Here is a 25,056-nt window from a genome sequence, read left to right as displayed (position 1 = left end):
AGAGTGCTATGGTGGAGTGTGAGTACTCTTTTGTCTCTTGTCATTTCTTTGGCAAAAATGGGATGATAAAAAAGCAGCTGAAAATCAAAATACGTATCTTTAAAGAGGTCTAAAGCCTTCTTTTTAACAGTGGTTGTCACCTAGGATTCAGAACAGTGAAAGACCAGGCTTCAGCCGTGGATCACAGAGTGTGCAATCAAATAAAATGCTATAAAACACGGAAGGCCAGTTATTTACGGAATGCTTCCTGGGCGCAGTGACTCCGAGAAAAGTGACTTTGTCTCCCTCAAAACGTGTAGGTGCCCCGGCTAAACCATTTATTATGTGTAAGTTGCTGAGCGTGTATGTGAAGGCGGGGGGAGAGGGCGATGGTGTAAGTTCCTGACGGCTGCTGGTCCTGGGGGAGCACTCTTTGCTGGAACTCCCCTCGCTCTGCTCGAGGGCCGCGCCTGTGGCGGGCGAAGGCCGGGCTGAGGCGGTCACCGTGTCCATCTCACTCGCAGAGCGCGGCCCCGCTGCCCGCTCGGACGCGGCTGGCGCCCGGCAGTGCTCTGACGTGAGGGCGCGGCAGTGGCCGGGATGGCGTCCGGCCCCGCCAACGTGCCACAGGCGCAGGGCTCGTGCCAAGGCAGGCATAGCGCCGGCGGCTGTTGCGCGGCTCCGGGCCGGCGCTGAGGCGCCGAGGGCTGAAGGTCGCACGACCCGCGCCCAGGCCGTCTCGGGGCCGGGGCCAATGGCGGCGCTAGAGTGAGAAACGCAGCTCCGGCTCCCCCCGCGGCCGGCGCGCAGTGGCGCGGCCCGGAGCGCACCATGCCGGGAGGCCGGGGGAGCCCCGCGCGTGCGCAGCTCCCTGGGCCGCGCGGGGTGGCCGAGGCAGGAGCGGCGCGGGCGGGATCCCCTCACGGCCGGCCGGGGGCCGTGAGTGGCGGCCGCGGGGTCATCGCGCAGCCGGGCAGGGTCTTGTTTACCCGGCACGTGCCACTGGAGCTCGGGGCGACTCCGCCGACCTTCCTAGCGCGTAGCGCGTCCCGGCCGCGCTGCCGGCGCCATGGGTTGGGTGGGGCTAGGCTGCGGGAAAGAGCAGTAGGGAAGTGGCTGCCAGCCGTGTCGAGATTTTCTGCAGCTGTTCCCGTGGGCCGGTGCTGCTGGTTTGTGGATTATGAGAAAAAATACGTAATTGCCAGAGATGATGCTGTGGTGCTGAACATCTCTCTGGTGACGAATGCTCCCGCTGCTCCTAGCTCCTAGCTCCTAGTCGATTTATTGATACTGAAACCTCTTGTTCTTAGGTTTGCTTTTCTGCAGTGAGCTCCTGAAAGTCTCCTGACAGTGAGATCAAGGTGCCTTTTTCAGCTCATCTTTCCAGATGTTAAGTTTTCTCTGACCTCGTCAGAGGTTTCTCGTAGTTGAAGAAAATACGTATTTTCTTTCTGCAGCTATGTTATTGATACTTCTTCACTTGTTTAATGGTTTTAGAGTGGTAGTAAAACTGAGCATCCTGAAGCTAAAGTAGGTAGTATTCAATGATCTTGTCTTTAATTAAATCGATGTGCCATACACTGTCTGAAGAGAATGAGTATTTTTTCCTTACATATGTACCTTTGTGTCTGTAGGTTATATGTATGTACCTCTGCATATGTGTGCATACATTTATACATACTTACATGTCCACATACATACAAAGGTGTGTGTGTGTGTGTTTCTATGCAAAAAAAGTGAGAGTATAAATAGTTTTGTTCGCTAATGCCTCAGCACTGAAGTTATTATTCAGAATGAAGCACTTATCTAAAACAGCAGACTATTATATAAGTTAACTCAATATAAATAGTATTTCTGGGTTTTCATTATAAACAGCTTATAAGAGCTATAGGTACTTCGTTTTGGCTTTGTGCATTTATTCTCAAGGAACTTGTCTGTGATCTGCAGCATGGGGAATAACTGATTGGAATGTACCTCTTTGGGGATTTCCTGGACCTCAGCAGTGTAAATCACTTGTCTGATACAATTTAAACTAGTTCTAGAAGTTTTACATCCTGAAAAAATGCGTGTGAAGTTCACATTGCCTTTTGTTGTTCTGTGTAGCAGCAAATGCAATTTCTGGAGAGGTTCTAATGCTGATCACACAATTAATATTCACATTTTGACTTAAATGTTTTGGTCAGGCTGGTCAAACTTTGGATTGGCAACACAAGTATGTGGTGTTGCGCTGATGTTTTGCCATCAGTAGCGTTGCTGTCTGTGAAAGTAAGCAGAAGGGAGCTCTTGGACAAATTCAAACAAAAAGGGAAAGGATGCAAGTGAGGACAGGTACACTGGGAGGACTTCAGAGAGGTCTTTCGGGCAGTCAGGGGTTAGGTTGGGAAGGCCAAGGTTGTGCTGTGAGGATAGTGAAGCCCTGGCACAGGGTGCCCAGAGAAGCTGTGACTGCCCCATCCCTGGAAGCATTCAAGGCCAGGCTGCATGGGGCTTGGAGCAACCTGGGATAGTGGAAGGTGTCCCTGCCCATGGCAGGGGGTGAAACTGCATGGGCTTTAAGGTCCCTTTCAACTCAGTCTGTGATTTTATGATTCTCTGCTTAAACAATGCTGGGTGAAAGACTTACTTTGCAAATAAGTTTTTTTTTTCCTTTTTTTTCCTTCAGAAGTTGTCTTGCTAAGGTAGTATGTTTCATTTACAAAACAGGAAAATTAAGTCTGTTTAAATCTTTTTCAGATTTTTTTTCAAATGGCGACATTAATTCACACTTTATCAGATCACAGTGATGATGTCAGTTACTGTGCCTTCTCATCATCGTGCTTGGCTACTTGTTCCTTGGACAAAACAATCCGTGTTTATTCTTTGAGCGACTTCGCGGAGCTGCCGTACTCGCCTTTGGAAGGCCACACGTACGCCGTGCACTGCTGCTGCTTCTCGCCGTCGGGGCGGCTGCTGGCCTCGTGCTCCACGGACGGCAGCTCGGCGCTGTGGGACACGCGCGACGGCCGCAGGCTGGCCGTGCTCCCGCAGCCCGGGGCCAGCCCCGTCAGGGTCTGCCGCTTCTCTCCGCAGGGCCCCTACCTGCTGGCAGGGGCGGCGGACGGCAGCGCGGTGCTTTGGAACGTGCGGTCCATGCAGCTGTACCGGTGAGTGCCGCCTGCTTCCTGACAAATATTTGTTTTGAGGTGAATATAGTTCAAGCAGTATGCTCTACAGTGTACGAGATACGTAGACTTACACCACTGATGGATATCACAACGAAACGGGGATAGATTTAGATAACCTAAAGGTTATCGATAGGAGAGGGAGAAGTGCTAAGTAGCTTTTTGGTTTTTTAAGTTAATGCAAACTCGAGAAGCTTTAATTTTTACAAGGTTATCGTACATCTGAATCCTGATTTTTTTAAAGTTAATTTCATTGATTTAACATGAGATCAGGATGCATTGCACACTGTATGCATCCGGTTTCTAAGGGTTGGGTCAGCAAACTGTGGTACATAATACGCAGTTAGTGTGACTGTACTATGTGCTTTATATTGCATTACACATAGCAGTATAAATTAAATGTTTAATTATTAGGAGTTTGGTGTCCAGGAAGGTCTTAGAAGCTTGCTGGTAATCCAGCAACCAGAGTTTGGAAACTATGGACCTGTCCTGAAACTGTACATTTTAAGACATCAAGTGACTGAAAGAAGTATTGGTGCTAAATAGGTTAAGCATGACAGCATTTCACATAGGATTCCAAGAAACATTTGAAGCAAAGCAGATGAGTATATTTATTGGTGTTGCATAGTTAAAGGCATGAATCTTAGAGCTCTCTTCAGAGTCCTCCTTTACATCTCTGTCTTTCAGTGAATTCTTTAGGCCAGTTGTAATCTGTACTTGGGCAGGACATTATTTAGGTTTTAGGGCTTATTGTCCAACTAAATTACTGTCTAAAGTTCGAAAAATAGTTAAGAATTTGAGCCAACTGATGTTTCACTCGGGATTGAGGGAGCAGCTGTTTCTGAAGGACAGAAGTGTTTGATGTTGGTAGTTCCCTGTCAAGCATGTCCCTCATTTTGTGGCCTCTTTGCCTTCCACAGCGGTGATTTATGTGGGAAACTGTGCAGTTTTTCAAAATTATTGATTATAGTTACTTGAAATTTTGTAAATCTGGAAATTTGTCCATAAATTGTCCAAGATTTTTGCCACCATGTTTTTTGTAGTACATAAAGAAACACTGAAATGGTTTGTGGTAGTAAAGAGGTACTGATAACCTATTTTTCCTAGTTTTATCTTTCAGAAAAATTAGGAAGTTCAGTCATTAGTATTCTGAAATCTGAGGTTTTGAGACATTGAGAGTGAAGAGATCTTTTTTTTTTTTTATTCAGAATGCTTGTTGCTGAAGGGAAAAACCCAGAAATATGAAGACAACATTTCTTACAGTTGTATGTTCTTAATACATATGAAGACAACATTTCTTACAGTTGTATGTTCTTAATACATGCAGTGGTGCATATTTTAGACCTACGTCCTAATTTTCCTCTAGTTGAATGGTGGATGTATAATGACTACAAAGAAATTATATTGTTATTACAAGCAGAAATTATTCTGCTTTGGTGTTTTCATTGTAGAGAAATAAGAAAAAAATTTAACATTATGATCCTATCCCCTTCAACTACTAAAGGTTCATTTCAGAGTGTTAACAGGCCAGAAGAAGTCAACTTCATATCTATTTTGGGATGTGCACATGTGTATGTATTTTCAGCTGATGAATATTTTTATTGTGATTTGTAATTGCAGGTAGGAAAATGCACATGTGCTGATTTTAATAGTTGAAATCAGTATAACATAGAAATCATCAAAGTACTTAAAAATTATGTAACAGGAAGTTAGTTAACCATCTAATGTCAATCTGTGGTCCTCTGTTTCTTTGAAACAGTTGATTGTGTTGATGCTGAAAATGAGAAAACATTTTACTACACTCTTTTGTCAGTTGACTAAATATATGGATGATAATTATAATAAAATTACATAAAATTTGTTCCTTATCTACTCAGCTGTTGTAATTGGCAGTTCAGATTGTGAAGTAAGGTGGCTATTTAAATAAGTTCTATGGTGCCTGTAAATAACAGGAAAGAAGTTTGTGTGTATTTCTTACTGGTCTCTATTTCCTGTTCAGTAGTAAGTTACAAAACTGGTATTTGGCCTGCAAGTTTTAAATGCATGCACAATGCTATTTATTTTACTGTTGCTTTCAGAGCAGAGTCAGCAACTTCTTGTGTGAAAGAATGAAATTTGTAAAAGCTACACTAAAGAAAAAGGATTCTGCCTATAAAAATGGGAAGCACTGTAGTGGAGTTGATAATATTTTTAATAAAAGAATTAAAGGAGACAATGCTTTTTAGAAAGTTGTGGATCTGATTAGTGTGACATCGAGTAAAATTTGACTTTTCTTCTGTGACATTAAGCTTGACACCTCTGGCAGTAAATAAAATTTCTGTCAGTAAAAGAGCATTAGCAGCTGTTCTGCGAAGTATGATGACAGAGTAAATAGTTCCGTGATTTTCTCCCCGCACTCAAAGACTCAGCTGTGCATGCTTGGCTGGATCTGGTGTCCATTAAAAGGAGTGAGACTCTTTCCATTAGCTTTAGGTTATCAGATAGTGTAAAGGACATCAGGTTGACCCCACTTCCTTCCTGAGGGTTGACCACACTTCCATATCTGCTAGAAATTTTCTTTGAAGGTCAGTTTTGCAAAGTGCTTTGGCTGACTTAATTAAAATACATAATTTCTTTTCCATCTTGCTTTCTCTTGTGTTCAAGTGGTGCAAAATTAATCCTACATCATAAATCACCACGTATACCACTCAGGGACACCTTATCATATGGACTATTAGGTGTTCTCTTTTGTCTCTAAAACAGAAGAACTGTCAGTCTTTTTTCCCCCTTGTTTGTGTACATGATGTAAATCTGTGTTAATTACAGTTGTATATTTATCTTTGACTTTTAAAATGTATCCTGCCATAGAATTTTAACAGTTCATTGTGCCTTTTAAGTGTTAAATCCATGCAAATTGTCTTTAGTTTCAAAATTATTTTATCACTCAGTTAAAATTATTGCGTTGGGCCTCCATCTAATATTTTTCCTCCTGCTGTCAAAGAGCCGGTCTGGTCCCTGCTGCAGAGCTCATTTTGCTCTCCTTTCGTAGTTGGTTTGAGTTTCTTTTTCCTCTGTTAGCTAGTTCCAAAGTGCAAACCATAGAAGAGTTTGGCTTATTGCCTCAGACTGCATTTGAGAGGTCACTTTGCAGAACCTTACCTACTCTAAATTCAAATCCTGTGTACTCTTGTTTTTCAGATCTGGGAAAGTTAAAGATGGTTCTTTGATGGCTTGTGCATTTTCTCCCAATGGAAACTGCTTTGTCACTGGATCATCTAGTGGTGATTTAACCATTTGGGATGATAAAATGAGATGCCTGTATAATGAAAAAGCACATGATCTCGGCGTTACCTGCTGTGATATTTCTTCACATCCAGTATCTGGTTAGTTATTCAACTCATCAGAGGAGGAACATTTTAAAAAAGAGATGTTTATTTCTCCCTAGCTCTTGTTTTTGTATTATTTTTGCCATTGGTGCTCAAGATACAAATGACCTTGTGATGTTTTGGAATATTCTGAATATTCTTAAGTAAAGGTTGTGGTCAGGTTGGTGGCAAGGAATGTACTAGGTCAACAGACAAGGTGATAACTTTGAGTAGCTAATTGCCCCCATGGCAGACAAGGGTGTTAGGAGATGCACTGTTTGGTTACCATTCCCACTTGTCTCTTTCATACTTTGGGTCCCAAGGAGCAGGACTGGATTAAAACAGTGCAGAGAGCTGTAAATCTAATAAGCTAAATGCTTGAACTTTGGAATATGAACAGATAGGCTATTTTCCTGCACCTGACTTTGTCATTTAGAGGAATCTGGGGAAGTAACGAGCCCAGAATCTCCTCATTCCACTAAGATGTTAAAAGATCTTGGAGCTGTTTTAACATTTGATCACATAGTCATTTGCTTCTAATGGAGGTTAGGAAATTGGGAAGAAATCTCTTTGTCAGCTTTAGGAAGTAATGAAGCAACTTCACTTAACAACCTTGTGTGTATACTTTTGTGCTTTACAGATCTTCATAAACATATTTAGGCTTTTGTATTCAGAATACACAAGCTGCCCTTTCAAAGGCCCCAAAAGTTATACCTGAGCAGCCACTTGCATCTTCAAGTGCTGAACCTGGCAATAAGTACTATTGTGCGTGTACCACCATGTCTAAGGAGGTGATGCAGAGCAGAAGAAAACAGGAGAGAAGCAGTGGGAAAAAAAGCAGGAGGAACCTGAGGAAGAAGGATGTGAACATACACTTCAGAACAGAGAATTAGTGATTGACAATACCAAATCAAACAAATATATGCCCTCTGAAAGGTGTAGGATCTTACTTGATGAAAATACTGCACAAAAAACTCCATCATGAACTAAGAGTTGCATCTGAGAGCAAAACATATGTTGCAGCTGAAACAGATCAGAGTGTAATTTCCACCACTGCATTTCATATTGAGATGATTCTCTTGGTTTAAAAATTACAGCCTTCTGCCAAGATAAACAGGCAACAAAGCAGGTATTTCCTGCACTGTGGATTTGTTCTGGCTGATTTCTGATAAGTTTTGATTTTTTAATCTATATATTATTGAAAGTCAACATACTTCCTTTTGTGTGTTGCTGTTTAGTCATCAATGGTTGAACCTTCTGGGATTTTTGCCAGATTTAATACTTTATGAAATGCATACAAGTAGTGCTTATCCAGATCAATTATAGATAGTTTTAAATTGAGACTCTCTTTACCTGCTTAATTCAGAGCAAGTTTTGGTCCAGAGTGTCTGATAGGTTCTTTGTGCTTTAGGCTGTAATAGGTGGTTTTTCTTCTGCCTTTGAAGTGGATTCAGTCACAGTTGCCTAGGAGCTCATGGGATCTAGAGCTGTTGTGGTGGAGTTTGGTGGAGTTTACCATCTTAAGGGATATAGGTCAGGTAAGGAATAGAGGCAGGCTCTTGAACTTTAGGAAGGCAGACTTCCAGCTCTTCAGGGAGGTTGTCAGTGGGATCCCCTGGGAGACTGCCCTCTGGGACAAGGGAATGGAATGGAGTTGGCAGATCTTTAGGAAGGTCTTCTACTGAGTGCAAGAGTCAGTAGAAGACTGAGGATGTGCTTGCTTGCTTCCTTCTTGCTGCCTATTAAATATCTTCATGAAGATATTAAATAGCACTGTTCCCAATACAGAACCCACCCACAGACACCACTGGTCCATTGGGACTCTGAGCCATTCACCACTACCCTGAGGTTGCAACCATCCAACCACTTTCTTATGCATCTAACAGTCCAGTCATGGAACATGATTCAGAAATGTTCATAGCCACTGAATCCAGAAGGGAAAGCTATAAAACTATTGTTGTATTTCACACTTAATGCAGTATTTACTGAGTGTTTGGCTGACTGCAGTCATGAAATGTCAGTTTATAAAAGTGAAAAGTTGAATGTGTAAAAGTATGAAAATTCCCTGTCAGATACTCACAAATTTTGTATGTGTATGTGGTTAATTTTGAGAATTGCGCAACTGTAGAAAAAATGGATACAACCATATAATTCAGATTTAAAGACTCTAGTGGTATAATCAGAGGATTCAAACATTTCCCACCAAGAAAGTTTAAAACACGAGCACAGCTCTGGTCTTAATCTACTTATTCAGAAAAGAGTATAATGATACCTATTTCTTACGTCCAAACTGTTTTAGAACTTCTGCAATGATTTTTATGCTGATGTACTTTACTGATGTGCTGTTATTTTCAATGTTTCTGACTCCCATTTATGTATTTTAATTTTGTCAGTTAGTGAAAATGGATTCAAATACTTCCAGATGGCTTCCTGTGGACAAGATAATCATATCAAACTCTGGCTTATTTTGTTTGCAGATTTCTCAGGTTTGTATAGAAATGTTTTTTGGATTTACCAGTGTCTTAGGTCTTTAGTGACAATTTAAATCAAAAATCAAATTTGTACTACAGGATTCACAGCAAAACTAACCACAAATTGAAAGTTTTCTTTTAATTATTAGCTGGAGAACAGCTAAGGCATTCAGCACTTTGTGATGCTGTGCCATGTAGATTTTATTTAGCAATCTATTTAACAAGTATTGTAAGTAAAGATTTTAAAGAAATTCTACTGTGGCCTTTCAGCGGATTGATAGGTTAAAACCTCTTAATCTGCCTGGCCAGGGAGAAGTTTGTTTTCATGTTTCAGTATATCCTGGGCCTTGAATAAGAGCTGGAGAAAAGAATGTTGGCTCCTGCAAAAACTACAATGTAGAGACTAAGTAAATTACCAAAAATATCTTCAGTGGGTGCTTTTCTGTAATCTCCTTCATAAAAAAGTGTGTAAGCATTAATACTGTGTGTCCAGATACACATTTAATTATCTAAAACCTTGTGAGACATGCTAAGACTACAAAGTGATAAAGTTCGAGATATTAAAAGGGGAAGTTGTCTCTGTGATCTTTTTATCCCCTTTTTTGTAAACAGTATGTCACAGAGTCACATCTTCAGTGGAGTTTTGGGCTTCTTAGAGCAGCTTGTGTTATACCTTGTCAAATATAGCCATATGTAATAATTTACCTTTTTGTTTTTTTAGGTGTTCAGTTAAAATATAAATGCACACTGAATGGGCACTCTGCCCCAGTTCTGGCTTGTGCATTTTCATGTGACGGACAGATGATAGTCTCGGGGTAAGCAGCACCTTGTTGAAATGTCAGGCTGTCCAGGTTCATGCTTTAATATTATAAAACAGAAAGTTCAAAAGAGTTAAAAATTTCTAAATATTTATTATCAATAATTAGGGAATAGTTCTGTGACCTCTAGAGCTGTTGAAGTGTCTTTACAATCAGTCTGTGTCTTGTAGGTGATTGAGTTTGAAATCTTGGATTGTGGAGAAAGTTAATGAAACACTTTCCTTTTCCTTCTCTGCATCACTTTCATGTCAATGTATTTTTTTAAGGTCTGTGGACAAGTGCATCATAATCTATGAAACTGTAAGTATAGCATAATACCAGAGGATATGTTTGGGTTGTCTTTAAGTACAAGTTTCTTCTGCAGTGTCGTAGCAATGAGAAAATACTAAAGAATACAAATTATACGAAGCCAAATGCTTACTGTGCGTTTGGGGGCAGGAGGGGAAGGAGTCTAAGGAAGAATATCTCCTGAGAGCTGATCAATCTTTCTCACTTTCTCTTTACATTGTGAGGATTTGTCAATTGATTTCTCTGCAGCAGGGTGTTACTCAGTTAATTCCATACTTATGAGTGTTACAAGATTCACATTGAAACAGAAGGATTTTTTTCTTATCCTAACTTTAGCTTTGCTTCCAAAGCATGGAAGACTGTGACTTTTGACATAAAATCAGGAATGGTGAACATAGAAATTCTGTAGTTAGTTATATGTAAAGTGCAAATAGAAGCATAATAAAGAATTCAAGAAAATTTTTATATTAAGCACAATATCTTTAAAACCTATTGTTTAAGCATTTTCTATAGTAACGTTATCTCCTTTATGATTCACCTGTAAGTGATAAATATACCTGTAATACTTTATAGTATTAAAAATAATAATTTTGCTGAAAATGAAGGATGAACAAATTTTAAACTTCTTCAGCTTGCTCTGCACATACTTGTTGTATTGATACAATTTTTAAATTAGCATTAAAGTTTTTCACCAAAATCACTAATACAATATCTGCAAAGTTTTTGGCCCAGTTATTTTAGTAGTTTAGACAGGTATATAAAATGTCCTCTAGAGTTAAGAAGCCTCAGAAAATGGGAAGATGAAGGAAACCACAGCCTAAATATTTCTTAATACTGTTCATCAGCTTTTGTGGCCTTAGGTTTTTATCAAATGGGACAATAACTTTTCTAGTTCTGAAATTCTCCTTTGGATATACTCAAAACCTGCCTGGGCACCTGCTCTAGGTGATGCTGCTCTAACAGAGGGGTTGGACTGTATGATCTCCAGAGGTCCCCAACCATCCTGTGATTCTGTGGGGAAAAGTAGGGACAATAAACCTTTGTGAGAGGGAGAGAGATTTCAGCCTATATTCGGGAACTTTAATCATGTTGGACAGCTCAAAATAGTGGAGTGCTAACTGATCAAAGTGATTCAGAATAATTTTGCTCATCATCTTTCCAACCTGTCTGTACCTGTAATGCTGTTTTTCTTAGGAGGGAAAATCTTTCCATAATAAGTTAAAACTGCCAAAATTCAGGAATTTAATTTTTTAGTTAATATTTAGTGGCCAAATAGAGAATAGGCCAAATAGATGTGTTTAATTATTGGTCCAATTGAAGGCTTGTGAGTTGACCCCCACAATGACCCTTTTGGTCATTTCTAATACAAGATTTATAGAAGAAATGTCTTTATCTACACAACCAACCAGCCAATATGGATTTAATTCAGTCAGTGTTTCCAGCACTCTTCTCCTTGCATGTTCCACGCTGGCTGATTGTGCAGGGGAACAGTGCATCAAATAGGGGCTTAAAGCAGGAAATTCAAGTTGCATTTCTGATTCTGCTGCTGATCAGCTTTGTCGAAGTTGTGTAACTTCTCTGAAGGTACCTTCTGTCACCTTTCAAGAAGCAATATTCCCTATTTTGAAAGGAAGCAAACAAGTGAAGAAACACTTTTTTTATTCTTTAAGATTTAAAATCACAAAAACTGTTTTACAGAGTACTGGCAATACCCTTCATACTTTGTCTCAGCATACAAGGTAAGAAACCAGCATGATTATTCTGTTTCATAAATAAAAGAAATCCTTTTCTAATGAATTCTCAGACTTTTTTTTATTTGTAGATATGTTACAACTTGTGCTTTTGCACCACGTAGTCCTTTACTTGCCACAGGCTCAATGGATAAAACTGTGCACATATGGCAGCTTGACCTTAAACAACCCTGTGCAGGTCAGTGTGTGAGGTATTTGAAATCTGTTCTTTTAAATTCAAAACACCTTCTGAAGATGCAAAAATCCCTCATTCTTGCCTGCACTTAATGTGTAACATCAGGATTGTGTGCATACTTTTTATCTTCTAAATAACCTGACTAATGCCCAGAAGAGGTATTCTCTTTTTGTTGTTTTGTAAAGAAAAAAATACTAGACGTATTTTAGTTTTATTAATTTGGTCTATCTGTTTTTCTGATATTTGCAATTGCTTATTTTTTGGCATTTAAGAGGTGAATGTTATTGCCAGTGTTGAAGCACTTCTTGGACACCTGTAATTTGTGACGAGTTGCAAATACGCTAATTGCAAGCGTAATTGTCAATTAGAAATGCACCTTACCAGTTGTTATAGGTGAAAAACTAATTGTACAGATGACATTAGTGCTGTTATTATAGGGTAACTAATGGTACAAATTACACCAGTACCTCAAGTGTTTGGAACAAAGGTACATTTTGTCTTTTTTCAAAGCACAACAGTAAGTTTGGATTTTGGTGTGCCTTCTAAGGATGTGCAAGGTGATTCCAGTGTCTGCTAGCACTTTTCTGGTTGTTTGTTAAATTCAAATTTGACAGAAGTGTAGGCATCTAAGAGAATAAATTCCTCTAAACTTTGAAAATTGCCAGGTAAAAGGTAAACCCAAATTACTGCCCTCCCTCACAAAAGAATCTCTAAGAAGCATTTATTTTCTTAGTTGAAGAATGTATAGTACTGAGAACACTTAAAAACAGGATCTATTAATGACATTGTTTCTTTGAACTGAGAATTTCATTGTTGTTTGCTTTTGGGGGGTTGTGGTGAGGGGTTTTTTTTGTGTGGGAGGGAGGATAGTGTTGTTTGTTTTTAATTGGGTTTGTTTTGTTTTTTAACTCTTTTTCATTTTCAAAGGAGGTACTGTAGAAAATGAATCAAAGGTGGCTGTTGAGGACTGGTCAGAGGATGATGTTTCAGCCTGGCTCTGTGCACAGGATTTAGCAGACTTTGTTGGACTTTTCAAAATGAATAATATTGATGGCAAGGAACTACTGAATCTTACTAAGGAAAGTCTTGCTAATGAATTAAAAATTGGTAAGAGTATTGAAATCCAAATAGTTTTTAATCTCTAGAGTACTTTGAAATGTTGGAATGAAAGCAAGTTAGGAGTTCCATACATGGATTTTTTTTCCCCTGAAATGCCTTTTTTATTTCATTTCCAGGGTTGTTAAAAACCCCCTTATTTTACATTGTCCACAGTATTCCTTTTTTTTGTGTGTGTTTGCTTATACCTGGAGACATACAATGCAGTTCCACTAATGATACTGTTAAATGGTCTTACCTGATTTTGTTTCTGTTTTCTTTGTTTGATCTTGTATTATTAAGCTGTGGAAAAGGAATTTCAGCTTTTCTCTATAATTCATGTTTCTCACTTTGGTAAATAGGGTAGTCTATAGTTTTTCCTATCTGTCTGCAGAAGTGCAATGTTGAGAATTGCAGGTGGTCACCAGCCTTGAACAGTAAAATTCCTAAGTGTGCATTTGATGATGGCTTTTGGTAAGGACCAGGCAAAGCTTGCCTGGGTCAGACAATTTCTAGTACATCAGGTTCTTACACTGTGCTATTGCTTTATTGCAAAACTGCGATTACATTTTAGAAGGAATCAAAAGGAAGCACTATATTAATCATGATTCCACAATGGTCATTATGAAATAAGAACATTTAAAATAGTGAACTGCACTGGAACTTTCAAAATGCAAGTTCTCTATTAATTTTGATGGCCAGATTTAGGTGTAAATTAGGTGCTAATACATTCGTTAAAGTGAGGTCAAGTATGACAAAAGCCTGAATGAGGTAAGAAACCTATTAAAAAGTACAGTTGGATATTTTTTGTTGTAGGAAGACTGCTCCCATTTGTGTGTGTGTATGTGGAATTGGTCCATATTGGATCATATTATCTCTGTGTAACAGCTGGCTTTTTTGAAATGTAGAAATAACAGAAATGCTGGGAATCTGACAGGCATTGTCATCCGTGAAAGACACTTGGCTTCCTCAGTTTATGCAAACATTTTCCTTAGCATTGAAGTAGCATAAAACTTTGTTGCAGCAATTGCCAGCTGAGGCTAATCAGATAACACTGACTAGAAAGTTCTGTGGGAATTGAATGTAGTGTGACTTGCTACAAAGAGAGTTCTCTGTGGGGAGAAGGTATAGAAAGGTATAGAAATTATGGCCTCATGTATCTGACTTAAAAAATTGCTCTCTATCTGCCATAGTTCAAGCATTTACAAAGTAGGAAAATCCTATTTGCCTACAATGAACAACATTTTTCTGTGTTATTTATATTCCCGTTTAACTAAATTTTAGGTGTCTACCAGCATACAAATTCTTGAATGAGCATGTTCTTTCTTTCCTTGATAACATGTTTTCTTTCCTCTGAGACTGTGATGTAAGATCTTGCTAAAGACCTCTAGAAGTTTTTCACAGTCTTTGCAGTTTGGAGGACATCGGTGTGCTTTAAAAACCACAGGCTCAGGCACATTTCAGGTGTGCCTTTGTGAGCCCCAGACAGCAGTGCTGTAGAGCAGGTGTAGTGTATCAGAGGTGGGTATGAGCAGGCGTGTTGAATGCCAGTGTGAAGGCGAAGGGAGATGCAGTCTGTGCGAGGTGCACAGCTGTGCCTTCCCCTGGCACTGCTCTGTGCTCTGTGCCCAGGCCAGCCCTGCAGTGTCCCGTCTGTGCGAGGTGCACAGCTGTGCCTTCCCCTGGCACTGCCCTGTGCCCTGTCCCGTGCCCAGGGCAGCCCTGCAGTGTCCCGTGGCAGGCTGTGGCTGCGGGGCAGCGCTGCACTCACACTCTGTCGGTCAATTGCACGGCCCCCAGGCCACTGCTCTGCCATGGCTCTGCTGCACCTCCACTGGTTTTACTGCTTGTTTTCATTACTCCCCAAAGTTCCTGTTGCACAGAAGGAGACAGAACCTGTGGCAGAGCTGACTGCAGTGGGAGCCAGGGCTGGCTGCAAACTTTTGGTTTAGGGGGTGGTGAGATGGAGCTATGTCTCCTGTAACATAGATGCTGACTATTGCAAGACCTGACCTCTTTGCCTTACCTGCTGTGCTGTCGACTTCATGTACAAATAATTTTTCAGAGTCTCTAGGCCTGCGCAGTAAAGTTCTCCAGAAAATTGAAGGACTGAGGATGACAATGACCTCAGTTTCTGTTCCTGATGAGTTCCTATGTCCTATAACAAGAGAGCTTATGAAAGATCCTGTCACTGCCACAGGTATGTCTCTACGTGACATTGACTAAAACTAATTACTTGAGGGTAAAGATAGGCCCGTTTTTGTAGTTTAATTTGCTGAATTACAGGTCTGATATGGAGAAAAATACTGTATCAAGCAACTCCCTCCTTTTCTTAATGTGCCTCCCTTTATGTGCCTTTGTAAATATAATTACAAGCCTAATTACAGTGTTGGCTCAGTAAATGCAAAATGGAAGTGTGCATTCATTGGGGCAAAAAGGAAACAAACAAACCAGCCTCCCACAAAAAAAAAAACAACAACAAAAAACCAAATAAAAAACCACCAACAACAAAAAAACTAAACAGAAAAAAACCCCACAAAAACAACCAAAAAACTCCAGGCACACTTCTGTGCTTAGCACACTCCAATAAATGCAGCAGCCATTGGAACTGTGATATGTCAGCAGCATAGGATGTTATGTAGTTAAAACATTTTATAAAGACCTATTGTTTTGTAGTTCTATTCTTGGGGGACGAGGGGAAGGGTGAGCATACAAACATCAGATCAGTATATATTTTTTTTTGTTGCTCTGTAAACAGTAACTAACTTCATCCAGTTCTGAGGTATTAGGCAGACTTTTGAGAAGTAAAACAGCCAAAATATGAAGACATTTGCTAACTGCTGGACTGATAGCTGCTTTATTCAATAAGGAGTAAGGAGACAAGAGGAGGGGCATAGGGCCCAGGCTTGTATTCCACCACAGGTATTCCTGGGGCCTAATTTTTGCTCTTTAAGGATCAGATGGTTCAGCTACAAACTCTAAGAGCCAAAGTCCTGAACCTGGGCAGGTGGTGAGGGCTCTGCCCAGGCACAGCTCAGGGCTGGGTCAGCCAGGTGGACAAGGCTTTAGCTGTGTTAGGCAACTGATGGTAATGAGCTTTTATTTCACATTATGGATCATTCAAACTGAAAAGAAAATCGTATTTAACTTGTGCATAATATATTTTGGTGCTTTGCAGGCAGAGATAGATATATGAAACTAGACAGAACTGTTTATATCCACAGTAAAGATTTCACATACAGTGTACTTAGTCTAGATCTCAGTTTTCGTGTTTGCATGTGTTTATTTCCTTACTTCCCTTTTACATTTAAACTACACAGTGCCACAGTGCCCAAGCCTCTGTAATATGAGCTTGTGTTGATGGTTTCTTTGCAGATGGCTATTCCTATGAAAGGGAAGCAATGGAAAACTGGATCAGCAACAGACGATCTAGTCCCATGACGAATCTTCCTCTGCACTCTCTTATGCTCATACCAAATAGAACACTAAAAATGGCCATTAGTCGCTGGCTAGAGACTCAGCAGAAATAGTTAAACCACTTAATCTTGAAATTGTTTGTTAAAATTAATGGAAATTTTATGCAGCTGGAGGAATTAATTGTATCAGAAACAAATGGAAAGCAAAACTTGTATTTCTCTTCTATCTGTGGCTGGCTCAACCTTCACTGGTGGAAACTCCCAGAACACCTTTTAAGTTCCTGGTAGTTCTACTTTGTGGTATTTCTGTTTAAGAATCAAGTATTCAAACTCAGTTTTTCAAATAAAATTTTCTTATACTTTTTACTACGTTTATGAGTTTTGAGTGTTCATCTTGCCAAGTCAGTCTTTCAGAAGGTAAGAAATAGCAAAGTACAGGATCTGTATTTCTTTTTCTACTCTAACAAACCAAAATGTGTCTTTCCCTGTTCCCCATTACTGGACACGTAGTTGGAAAAGCTGGGAGAGAGTGTCTCCTGTAACCATCAGGGACTGCATCTCATCCCACAGGTATATTAATAATCTTTATTTTGTATGGAAAGAGTACAGTAGCTGTGCAAAAATAGAACTACAGGACAAGACTAATATGGAACTTGTACAAAATATCAAAGAAACAGTAAACAATAAATAAGCTAAAGTGTAATGATACAAACTGCAAAAGGATGTGTAGAGCTGGGTACAACTGTTTACAGAACACTGTAATCAAGCATGATGGGAAGAATATAAAGCTGAGCACTCCAATTGAATTGCACTCATAGGAATGTCATTGCAGCAGTTCAGTTTCAGTATGTCCTTGCCAATAAAAATCCTCATTTCCTTAAAAAACCAGCATCTCAACTTCATCCTGTCATGCAACTGCACATACGCTGTTCCTCAAACTTTCACGTTCACTCCATCCCTTTCTTGGGTTTCCCATAAAAACATTTACTAAGCATTTAGTTGTTGTACCTTTTCACAAATAAACAATAAATCATTTTGCTTTAAGATAGCACCCAAAGGTGATTAGATACCCTATATAAAGTGCGATTATTGTTAATAGGCCATAATAGTGTGTTCTTCAGTGCAATAACCAATATGGTCAAAGCCTCCCAATACACATGCAACTGTCACTCATTTTATTTAATTTCTTCTATTTACTAAAAATAGTTTTATTTACACATCAAAGCATGGCTGCTTATAGTTTACTCATACACAAATTATTTATGCTTCCTAAATGTACATCATGCAACCCAAATTAGATCCCACTAGAAAAGTGATAATTTGATTTGAAAAAAATGCATGCATGTACAGATCTGAGTATTCTGCAGCAGATTATCGCCCTCAGCGCTGCTGTGAGACACCAGCACGTAAGCATTTGAGAGGCACGAGTACTATGTGCGAGATGCAAGAGAACCAAAAGCCAAGACTGAAGCCGTATGTGAAAGGAAAGGCTTATTTAATGGTAACATGTGATAGAAAGGATTTCTCTGCTCGAGCTCCTAGGCCAACCTAATTAAGTCTTTCTACACTAATTTGTTATTCCAGTTACTGTCACTGCCCTGTGGTGGTAGTAACAGTTGGAAGTGGTTGTATCCCATTAAAGACTGCTCCCTGGGACCCAGCCATGCCGAGGCAGTCAGTGTTTTGTAGAGCAGTCAGACCCTGTGATGCTGTGAGCCAAGTCTACCCTGTCAGCGTACAGAACAGTATTTATACATTTGATTCAATGAACGAGCGCTTTGGTTTTGCCGTGGTGACGTGACTGAGGTGGCCGTCCTGAGTGCTGTGGGATGGCAGTTTGGCTACAGCATCAGGGTATAAATGAGAACCTTGGTTGGGCGATCTGCTCTCTGTACAGTGGGAAGGGGTTTGGCACATGCGCTCCTCACGTTCTTTTGCTTGTATGCTGCTCTGGCTGCCTTCTCCAGGGGCAGCGCCTGTAGAGGATCCCTTAGTTGAGTAGTGTTTAACTGAGAACTGCTCCAGGTTGGAGGGCTGAATGCCTGCAGAAGCAACGTTTGTGGACAATCCCTCTGCTGCCTGAGAGTGCCAAGGGCGACTAGATTGTGTGTTTTGCTGCTGAAACCTTGCAGTCTTGTCCATGATTCCCATAAACGGGGTATTGCGAGGTCGGTGCTCAGTGCCCTGAGCTTGACTGATGTTGGTCTCCTTGAGTCGAACATCTGGGCCCAGCCCCTTAACACTGCCTGACAAACTGCTGGCTGCAGTGAAGCTGCTTGATGAGCTGGCAAGAATCACACTACTGGATGGAGAGCCAGAAGAGCCACCACTGGGTACAGGGCTTTGCTGCCTTGAGTCACTGAAATTCATTGGAGCAGAGGCTGGTGATGTGTCACTAGGTTTAGATTTACAAGCAAAAGAACGAGAAGAGAGAGTCTCATGATGCTGTGGATGTGAACGCTGGCTAGGCACAAACTTCTCATTGTGCAGTTCAGCAGCGGGATCTGTGGAAATGCTTCCAGATGAAAATATGTTTGTCTCATCCACCTGTTGACTTCCACAGTGCCGGATGGGCATGGGACTGTGGGAAAGATGCTGCAAAGATGATTGTGGCTTGGTGCTACCTTGACTGCTTCCTGGTTTAGATCCAGGCTGGATGGAGCTCAGATGCTGATTCGTTTTTACAATCTGTGCCTGCTTTGTTGGCTGCATAATCAAACCTGGCTCTCTCAGGTACTTGTTGCTTGTTCTGCTTTGAGGAGACACACACTGAGCTTTCTGAACACCTTCTTGAAGGGTCCTGCTAAATAATGAAGCAGCAGAAGAACACTGCAGCCTTTGTGGAGGAGAAACAGATTCACTGGGGTGTGGCAGGTCATCTTCCCTGTCTTGAAGATTGAAGTTATCGTTCACACCTGATACACTTCCTTCCTCCTCATTATCTGAATTGCTGGTGTGTTCAAGCAGCTGTGGACACTGATGCTTCTGTTGCTGTGTTCTCTGGAACTGTTTGCACTCCTCTTCCACCCGAGCCAAGAGACGTTTTATCTCCTGATTGCTGGGGCATATCTGAGTGGCTTCCCGTAGGTCAGAGAGAGCAGCAAGTAGTTTTCTGTTTAGGAACAAGTAAGTAAATAATGAAAACTGGGGCAAATCTGTGTCCCAGCACTGCCTACTATTAATCCACCTCCACCCTTTTAGCCAAATGTCCTGATTTGTTGCTTCCTGCTGCAGGTGGTGACAAATTACAACTGGAAATTCTCCACCTCAGGAACTTCTTAACTAAGGTGGAAACACAGACTCAACCCTGAATGTTTCCCTAAAGTATCCTGATACCCCATGCAGGCAGGCAGAAGAACTCTCTGCTGGGAACACCAGGAACTGACAATTTGTCTCACAAGCTCTTCCACAGTTACCTCTAGAGAAGGGAACCTGCTGAACTCTGCTGCATGACCATTTATTGATGTTTAGAAAAGATATAGTGAATCAAAAAGGCACCTCTTCCTGTACTTCAGCTACACCACTGTAGTTTGTTATTCTTTCAACCTAAAGAGATAGTTCCTCCTCTCTCCCCTTATTTTTGTCTTCAACTGCTGATGATTCATCATATTATTTCCTATCAAAGCAGCCAGTAATAAACTGTAAGCTTGGCAATAAATAATAAAGTGCTGGAATTGGGTGGCACACTGCTGGTCACATTCTGCTGAGTCATGTGGAGCAGCAGACCTATTCACTGTTACATTTAAAATAATCCCTCTTCATATGAATTTGTTACTTTCTGGACTGTCTCATAAGTACTTACAAAGTATTCAATATCACTATTTGGATGTGGTTGGCTTTATCTGATAAGAGAGACCCAGTAGAGATGTAAAGGGCACTAAAAAATAATTTTTTCTTTGCAAATTTGAAATGCAACTAGCAGAAAAGAACAAGTTATTAAAAATGGCAAGTTAAAAAAAAATCTCTGCAGTACCTGCTGTTCCTCTTGGCTCTCGCTCTGGCATAATAGGCCTCGTAACACTTAGGCTTCAGATCCAAGGCTTTGGTAGCAAACTCTTCAGCCATTCCAAAATCCTAAGAAAGGAATCAAACACACCATTACAAATTGCCAGTCACAGCAAGCTGCCAGCTGCAGGTCATGGCTCCAGGAGCGCGGCCAGCGCACGTGGCAGAGGCTCCTGCCCCAGGCTGCAAGAGCAGGTATTTGCTCAAAGCACACAGGGGCACAGCCATGGCACCTGGCTGTGCTGGTTGATAACAAAGGTAGCAGTGTTTTGCATTCAGTCTTTTAAAAGTACTACAAAGGTCCAGCAGTTCATCATTCCACAATAACTGCATGATGTAAGACCAGCTGTAACAGATCCCCCACGACAACATGCCCTCATCTTATAAGCCACCCATGTATTGACATGATAAAGCCCAAGATCAGGATATAGTGAAAAGGATTCTAAAATAGTACAGATGCATGTCCACATACAACAAAGCAATGCAGTAGGATATAAGTCTCAGATTCCCAATGCTAGAGAGGCAGCAGACTAACAGCAAGAGCTTACATTTGTTTTGCGGCGACACCGTGACAAGTTCAGGTATAATGAAACTCTCAGCTCAGTGAAGGCTTTCATTTCCTCACCAAACCCTTCCCTTGGGAATTTCCTCAATGCATACTGATAGCGCTGTGCTGCTTCCCTCATCTTGCCTTTCTGCAAATTTTAGGGAACAAGAGGTTTTTCACAAATGTCTAATATTGCAATACTGTCCAAAAAGCATATTTATATTTGATATCTACCAAGAGATGCCCTTCGAGTAGAAAACACAGAGATTTTTTAAATAAATATACACAGTGTGAACTACACTTTAAAAAAAGCACAGGGAGAGCCTGCATGTTAATCACAGTTTGTATCCCTTTCTGAACTCAAATGTTTAATGGTATTTGACAAAGAAAATATTTGCACTAATATGTACTACTACTAGTACCAGAAAAAAATCATATAATCTGATATATTACTACTCTGTTTTAAACAGATTAGTAATATGTTAGATTATATAACTGAAAAGGAGGTATAAAGGCATTCAGTCTACCTTCAGGCAGAAGTCCAATGTTCTGCTGCCAGAAAAAAAGAAAAATCCACCTACTTTATAGAGTGTATTTCCTTCTTCCATCAGCTTCTGCAGAAGAATCAGGAGAATATCGGGTTTGGAGGTGGCCATTGCCCACGCTGCATTTCCTGCAAGTTAAAATTTAAGGCTCTGTGACAAAAGGGAAGCAAGTGTGTTCCTGCTGTCTACCACAGTAGAAAGCCTGGTCCTACTTCAGCATATATTCCACCTACATGGAACCAGTATTACTATGATCATCATAATTAGGGTGTACACATTTAAAATGCATCTATGCCACCACCTGGACAGCAGCCAGGTATTAGATGGCCTGATATATTTCACCTCTGTGAAGGAATGTATAGAAGTCACAATTAAATTCAGGCCTAAGTAAGAACCTGTATTTGATCACATTTACTACCCAAATAATATGAAATAGTGATTCAAATGTACTAAATATTCAGTAATTATCACAAACACAACTGCATCATATACTTGCCTACTGGCAATACATAATTTACATTTCTTTGGCCTACCCTTTGCAAAAATACACAGTTTATAGTTTATTAGAAGAACGTTATTTAAAAGTAAAACTTCCTAATCTAAATCATTAATAGTGCCACAATTATGTATCAGTAATAGCACAATCACCATTTTCTTGTCTTAAGGCAATATATTAAGGCAGAGTAACCAAATACAGTGACTCCTCCAGACCTCACCATCAGCACACATCAAAGAAGGAGCAGAATAAAAGTCCTTGTGTTTCCTCACTTCTAAAGGGTGTCCTGTGTGTATGCCTTTAAAGGAGATTGTTTATCCTAGGTGGGCATCTGCAAACCAGACAGCCTGCAAAAATCTGGTGTTTTATTTCATCTACTTTACAGAAATAACTAATTCTGGCAGAGCAGAACCCAGTTGTTTGTCATGGTGCAGAGCAGTTTCACTAACCCAGCTTGGCTCCCTTTCTCAGCAGCATGACCACAACTGAGGTATTGCGGCAGCCAATCGCTCTGTCCAGTGGCCTCATGCCACTGTGGTCCACGTGCTCAATCATTGCTCCTTTCTCCACCAAATACTGCACCTGGGAGAAGAAATGAAACATGCTTTGTAACATGGCTTCTTGTATGAAAGGCAGACCAAGGAAATATTTAAGGTACCATGTAATTTTCTTTGAAACACACTGAGCATATGCTGCTGAGTAGAGCACAGCCATCTAAAACCCACCAAAGGCACAACAGCACAGGCAGGCTGGAGGGAAGCAGCAGTTCTTTCCCATAACTATTACTTGCTCAAGTGCCACCAGCAGTGATCTTGTAAGGGAAGAGGCACCAACAGTCCTGCCCATGGACAAGCCCCATGACCCAAAGCCATGGGCCTGCACAAGGACCTCTTTACTGGCGTTGTCCCAGTCCCAGCCTGGCCAGCAGCTGAGCACAGACCTACTGAAGGGACCGGTCCAGGCAGGGAAATGGGAGCTGGCACTCCTCCAGGACAACGACCTACAGCAAATCCAGGGACAGGAAGGAGCCTGGACACCCCTCATTCTCCAGCAGAGCCTCCAGTACCAGGGTCACAGGCAAAAACAGTGTCTGAAAACTGCCAAAGCCACTATGGAACCTGAGGACTTACTTACAATTTCAAGTTAATTCAGACAAAGGCTGAATGGGACAACATGCCATAGTGAGTTACATGCCACAGCAGCAGCTGAAACAGACCTTGTGTATGCAAGCTGCAGAAACACAGGTGTGAGTGAGTGTGGGAGGCTGCGTGTGCTGTTCTAGTTCCTTGCTGACCTCTTGGATCTGTCCACAGCACACACAGACCTGAGTGTGCCCTTCCTCTTCTTAGGGTATTTCATCTACAAAGGCATCAACTGATCAGGACCCTGAGAAGGGATCTCTGTGGGTTTGCAGTGTAATTCTGGGCTTCTATCTAGAAAATGCTTTCCTGAACAAACATTTTCACTGCAGTCAAGATGAGAGCAGTGTAACCCTCTTGGTTACTTCCCCAAATTTCCTATTTTGGTAGGCAATATTTTTTGTAAATCCTAAATTTTTGTAACTTTTTCTTGAATGTTATGTTTTGTTATACTTACAATATCAGCATCCCCATAAAAAGCTGCCAAGTCTAGGGGCGTTCGTCCATTTTTGTCTGTCTGATCAGTTGCTGCACCTTTCTCTACTAAGTACCGAACTACTTCCTTGTGGCCTTTCAGACATGCCCAGCTCAGAGCTGTCAGTCCTTCCTTGTCCAGAGATGAAACAGTTGCACCTGTAAAATTAATATGAACTTTGTTATGAAGATTCTCTGTTTAAATGGAAAAATTCCCTAACTCACCCAGATGTAATCCCTGGTGCAGCTGTAATCTGCTATTTATTTTCTACCTTCAGAAAGGAGAAATTCCACAGTGCTCAGATGTCCTTCACAAGAAGCCACCATCAGTGGTGTCCGGCCTTGCTTATCACTTAAATTCACATCAGCCCCATGTTCCACTAGAAGTTTAGCAATCTGAAACAGAAATTATAAATTTAAAAATACATTCCATGCACCAGAGGGGGTTTAGATTGGATATTAGGAGAATTTGTTAGAAAGTGCTGTCCAGCCCTGGCACAGGGGCAGGGGTGGAATTCCCACCTGCCTCATCCCTGAAGGGATTTAAAAGCCACGTGGGTGTAACACTTCAGGACATGGGCTACTGGTGGCCTTGGCAGTCCTGGGGAGCAACTGGCCTCGATGGTCTTGGAGGGCTTTTCCAATTTTACCAACTCTATGATTTTATTAAGTTGGCAGATTGAGATTTCAGCCATAATATCATGAACTTTTAACAAAGAGGACTAAGGTAGTATTTATGGCAATCACTGAGAAGTTCTATGTAGCTCAAGCCCTGACTGCAGTTCAATGCCTTCTCCTGACAGGAGAGGCCAGCATGAGGGAGGCTTCTGAAACCAAGGTTCTCTCTCTGCACAGCAGCAGTACAGAAGGTCTGAAATCACCTTTGATCTTGGTCTAGGAAATAAAATATTTTAAACTCACATTATTTTTCAGGTATATTATAACTAAGACTGTTGTGACGCCAATGTGCTTTTTAAGTTATTTCCAGGGATACAAAGGGTTTGGAAGCGAAGCTTCTGAGCATATCCCTCTTAACCAAATGCAAACATGTATTAGAAAACTGACACTAATTATGTTCACAACTAGAGACGGGAGGAAGCAGGGGCCACCTCCCAGAGGACCCCAGAGCAGCCAGACCTGGCAGTGGCCGTGCCGGACGGCGCAGAGCAGCGGGGCCGCGCCTCTCCTGCTGGGGCTGCTCACGGCCGCTCCGTGCCCGAGCAGTGACCGGCACACCTCCAGCTTCCCTCTTCCTGCAGCAGCTGTCAGGGCTAGAGAAAGCATCTGCATCAACATCTTGGCTTGCTTGGCCTTTGGACACATGCACAATATGTCAGTGTTACTGAATCCCC

General features: G+C 41.2%; 2 protein-coding genes across 10 annotated transcripts in view; one reads left to right on the top strand and one right to left on the bottom strand.

Moving 5' to 3' along the window:
• Positions 1-964: 964 nt before the first annotated feature.
• Positions 965-16,867, top strand: WDSUB1 (WD repeat, sterile alpha motif and U-box domain containing 1). Of its 3 annotated transcripts, none has more exons than XM_059475997.1 (11): positions 965-1,340; positions 2,713-3,122; positions 6,318-6,502; positions 8,878-8,970; positions 9,677-9,770; positions 10,040-10,073; positions 11,760-11,800; positions 11,884-11,990; positions 12,915-13,094; positions 15,148-15,282; positions 16,458-16,867. In XM_059475997.1, the coding sequence occupies exons 2-11, from the start codon at positions 2,725-2,727 to the stop codon at positions 16,610-16,612; spliced, it is 1,422 nt and encodes a 473-aa protein (XP_059331980.1). In that variant the 5' UTR covers positions 965-1,340; positions 2,713-2,724; the 3' UTR covers positions 16,613-16,867. The 3 variants fall into 3 exon arrangements, with proteins under 3 accessions (XP_059331980.1, XP_059331977.1, XP_059331978.1); XM_059475994.1 differs by having other exon boundaries at positions 11,646-11,800; XM_059475995.1 differs by having other exon boundaries at positions 965-3,122; positions 11,646-11,800.
• Positions 16,868-17,008: 141 nt separating this feature from the next.
• The window catches only part of TANC1 (tetratricopeptide repeat, ankyrin repeat and coiled-coil containing 1), a 62,688-nt gene continuing 54,640 nt past the window's right edge, over positions 17,009-25,056 (bottom strand). For all 7 annotated transcript variants that reach the window (XM_059475988.1, XM_059475990.1, XM_059475991.1 and 4 more), the window contains 8 exons: positions 24,842-24,975; positions 23,977-24,100; positions 23,688-23,863; positions 22,541-22,673; positions 21,632-21,723; positions 21,052-21,198; positions 20,472-20,572; positions 17,009-19,610 (listed from right to left, as the gene is read on the bottom strand). In XM_059475988.1, coding sequence (XP_059331971.1) covers positions 18,248-19,610; positions 20,472-20,572; positions 21,052-21,198; positions 21,632-21,723; positions 22,541-22,673; positions 23,688-23,863; positions 23,977-24,100; positions 24,842-24,975 — 2,270 coding nt within the window. In that variant the 3' untranslated portion in view covers positions 17,009-18,247. The remainder of the gene's footprint in view (positions 19,611-20,471; positions 20,573-21,051; positions 21,199-21,631; positions 21,724-22,540; positions 22,674-23,687; positions 23,864-23,976; positions 24,101-24,841; positions 24,976-25,056) is intronic.

Source organism: Ammospiza nelsoni, chromosome 7 (genome assembly GCF_027579445.1).
Source record: "Ammospiza nelsoni isolate bAmmNel1 chromosome 7, bAmmNel1.pri, whole genome shotgun sequence".
Taxonomy (NCBI): Eukaryota; Metazoa; Chordata; class Aves; order Passeriformes; family Passerellidae; genus Ammospiza; species Ammospiza nelsoni.
This window is presented reverse-complemented; position numbering and strand designations above follow the sequence as displayed.

Bases quoted from the DNA above. Each gene is read 5' to 3' on its own strand.
- WDSUB1 (XM_059475994.1), top strand. From the start codon at position 2,725: ATGGCGACATTAATTCACACTTTATCAGATCACAGTGATGATGTCAGT. The intron at 8,971-9,676 runs GTTTGTATAGAA...TTGTTTTTTTAG, and splicing joins TTTGTTTGCAGATTTCTCAG to GTGTTCAGTTAAAATATAAA. The intron at 15,283-16,457 runs GTATGTCTCTAC...GTTTCTTTGCAG, and splicing joins AGATCCTGTCACTGCCACAG to ATGGCTATTCCTATGAAAGG.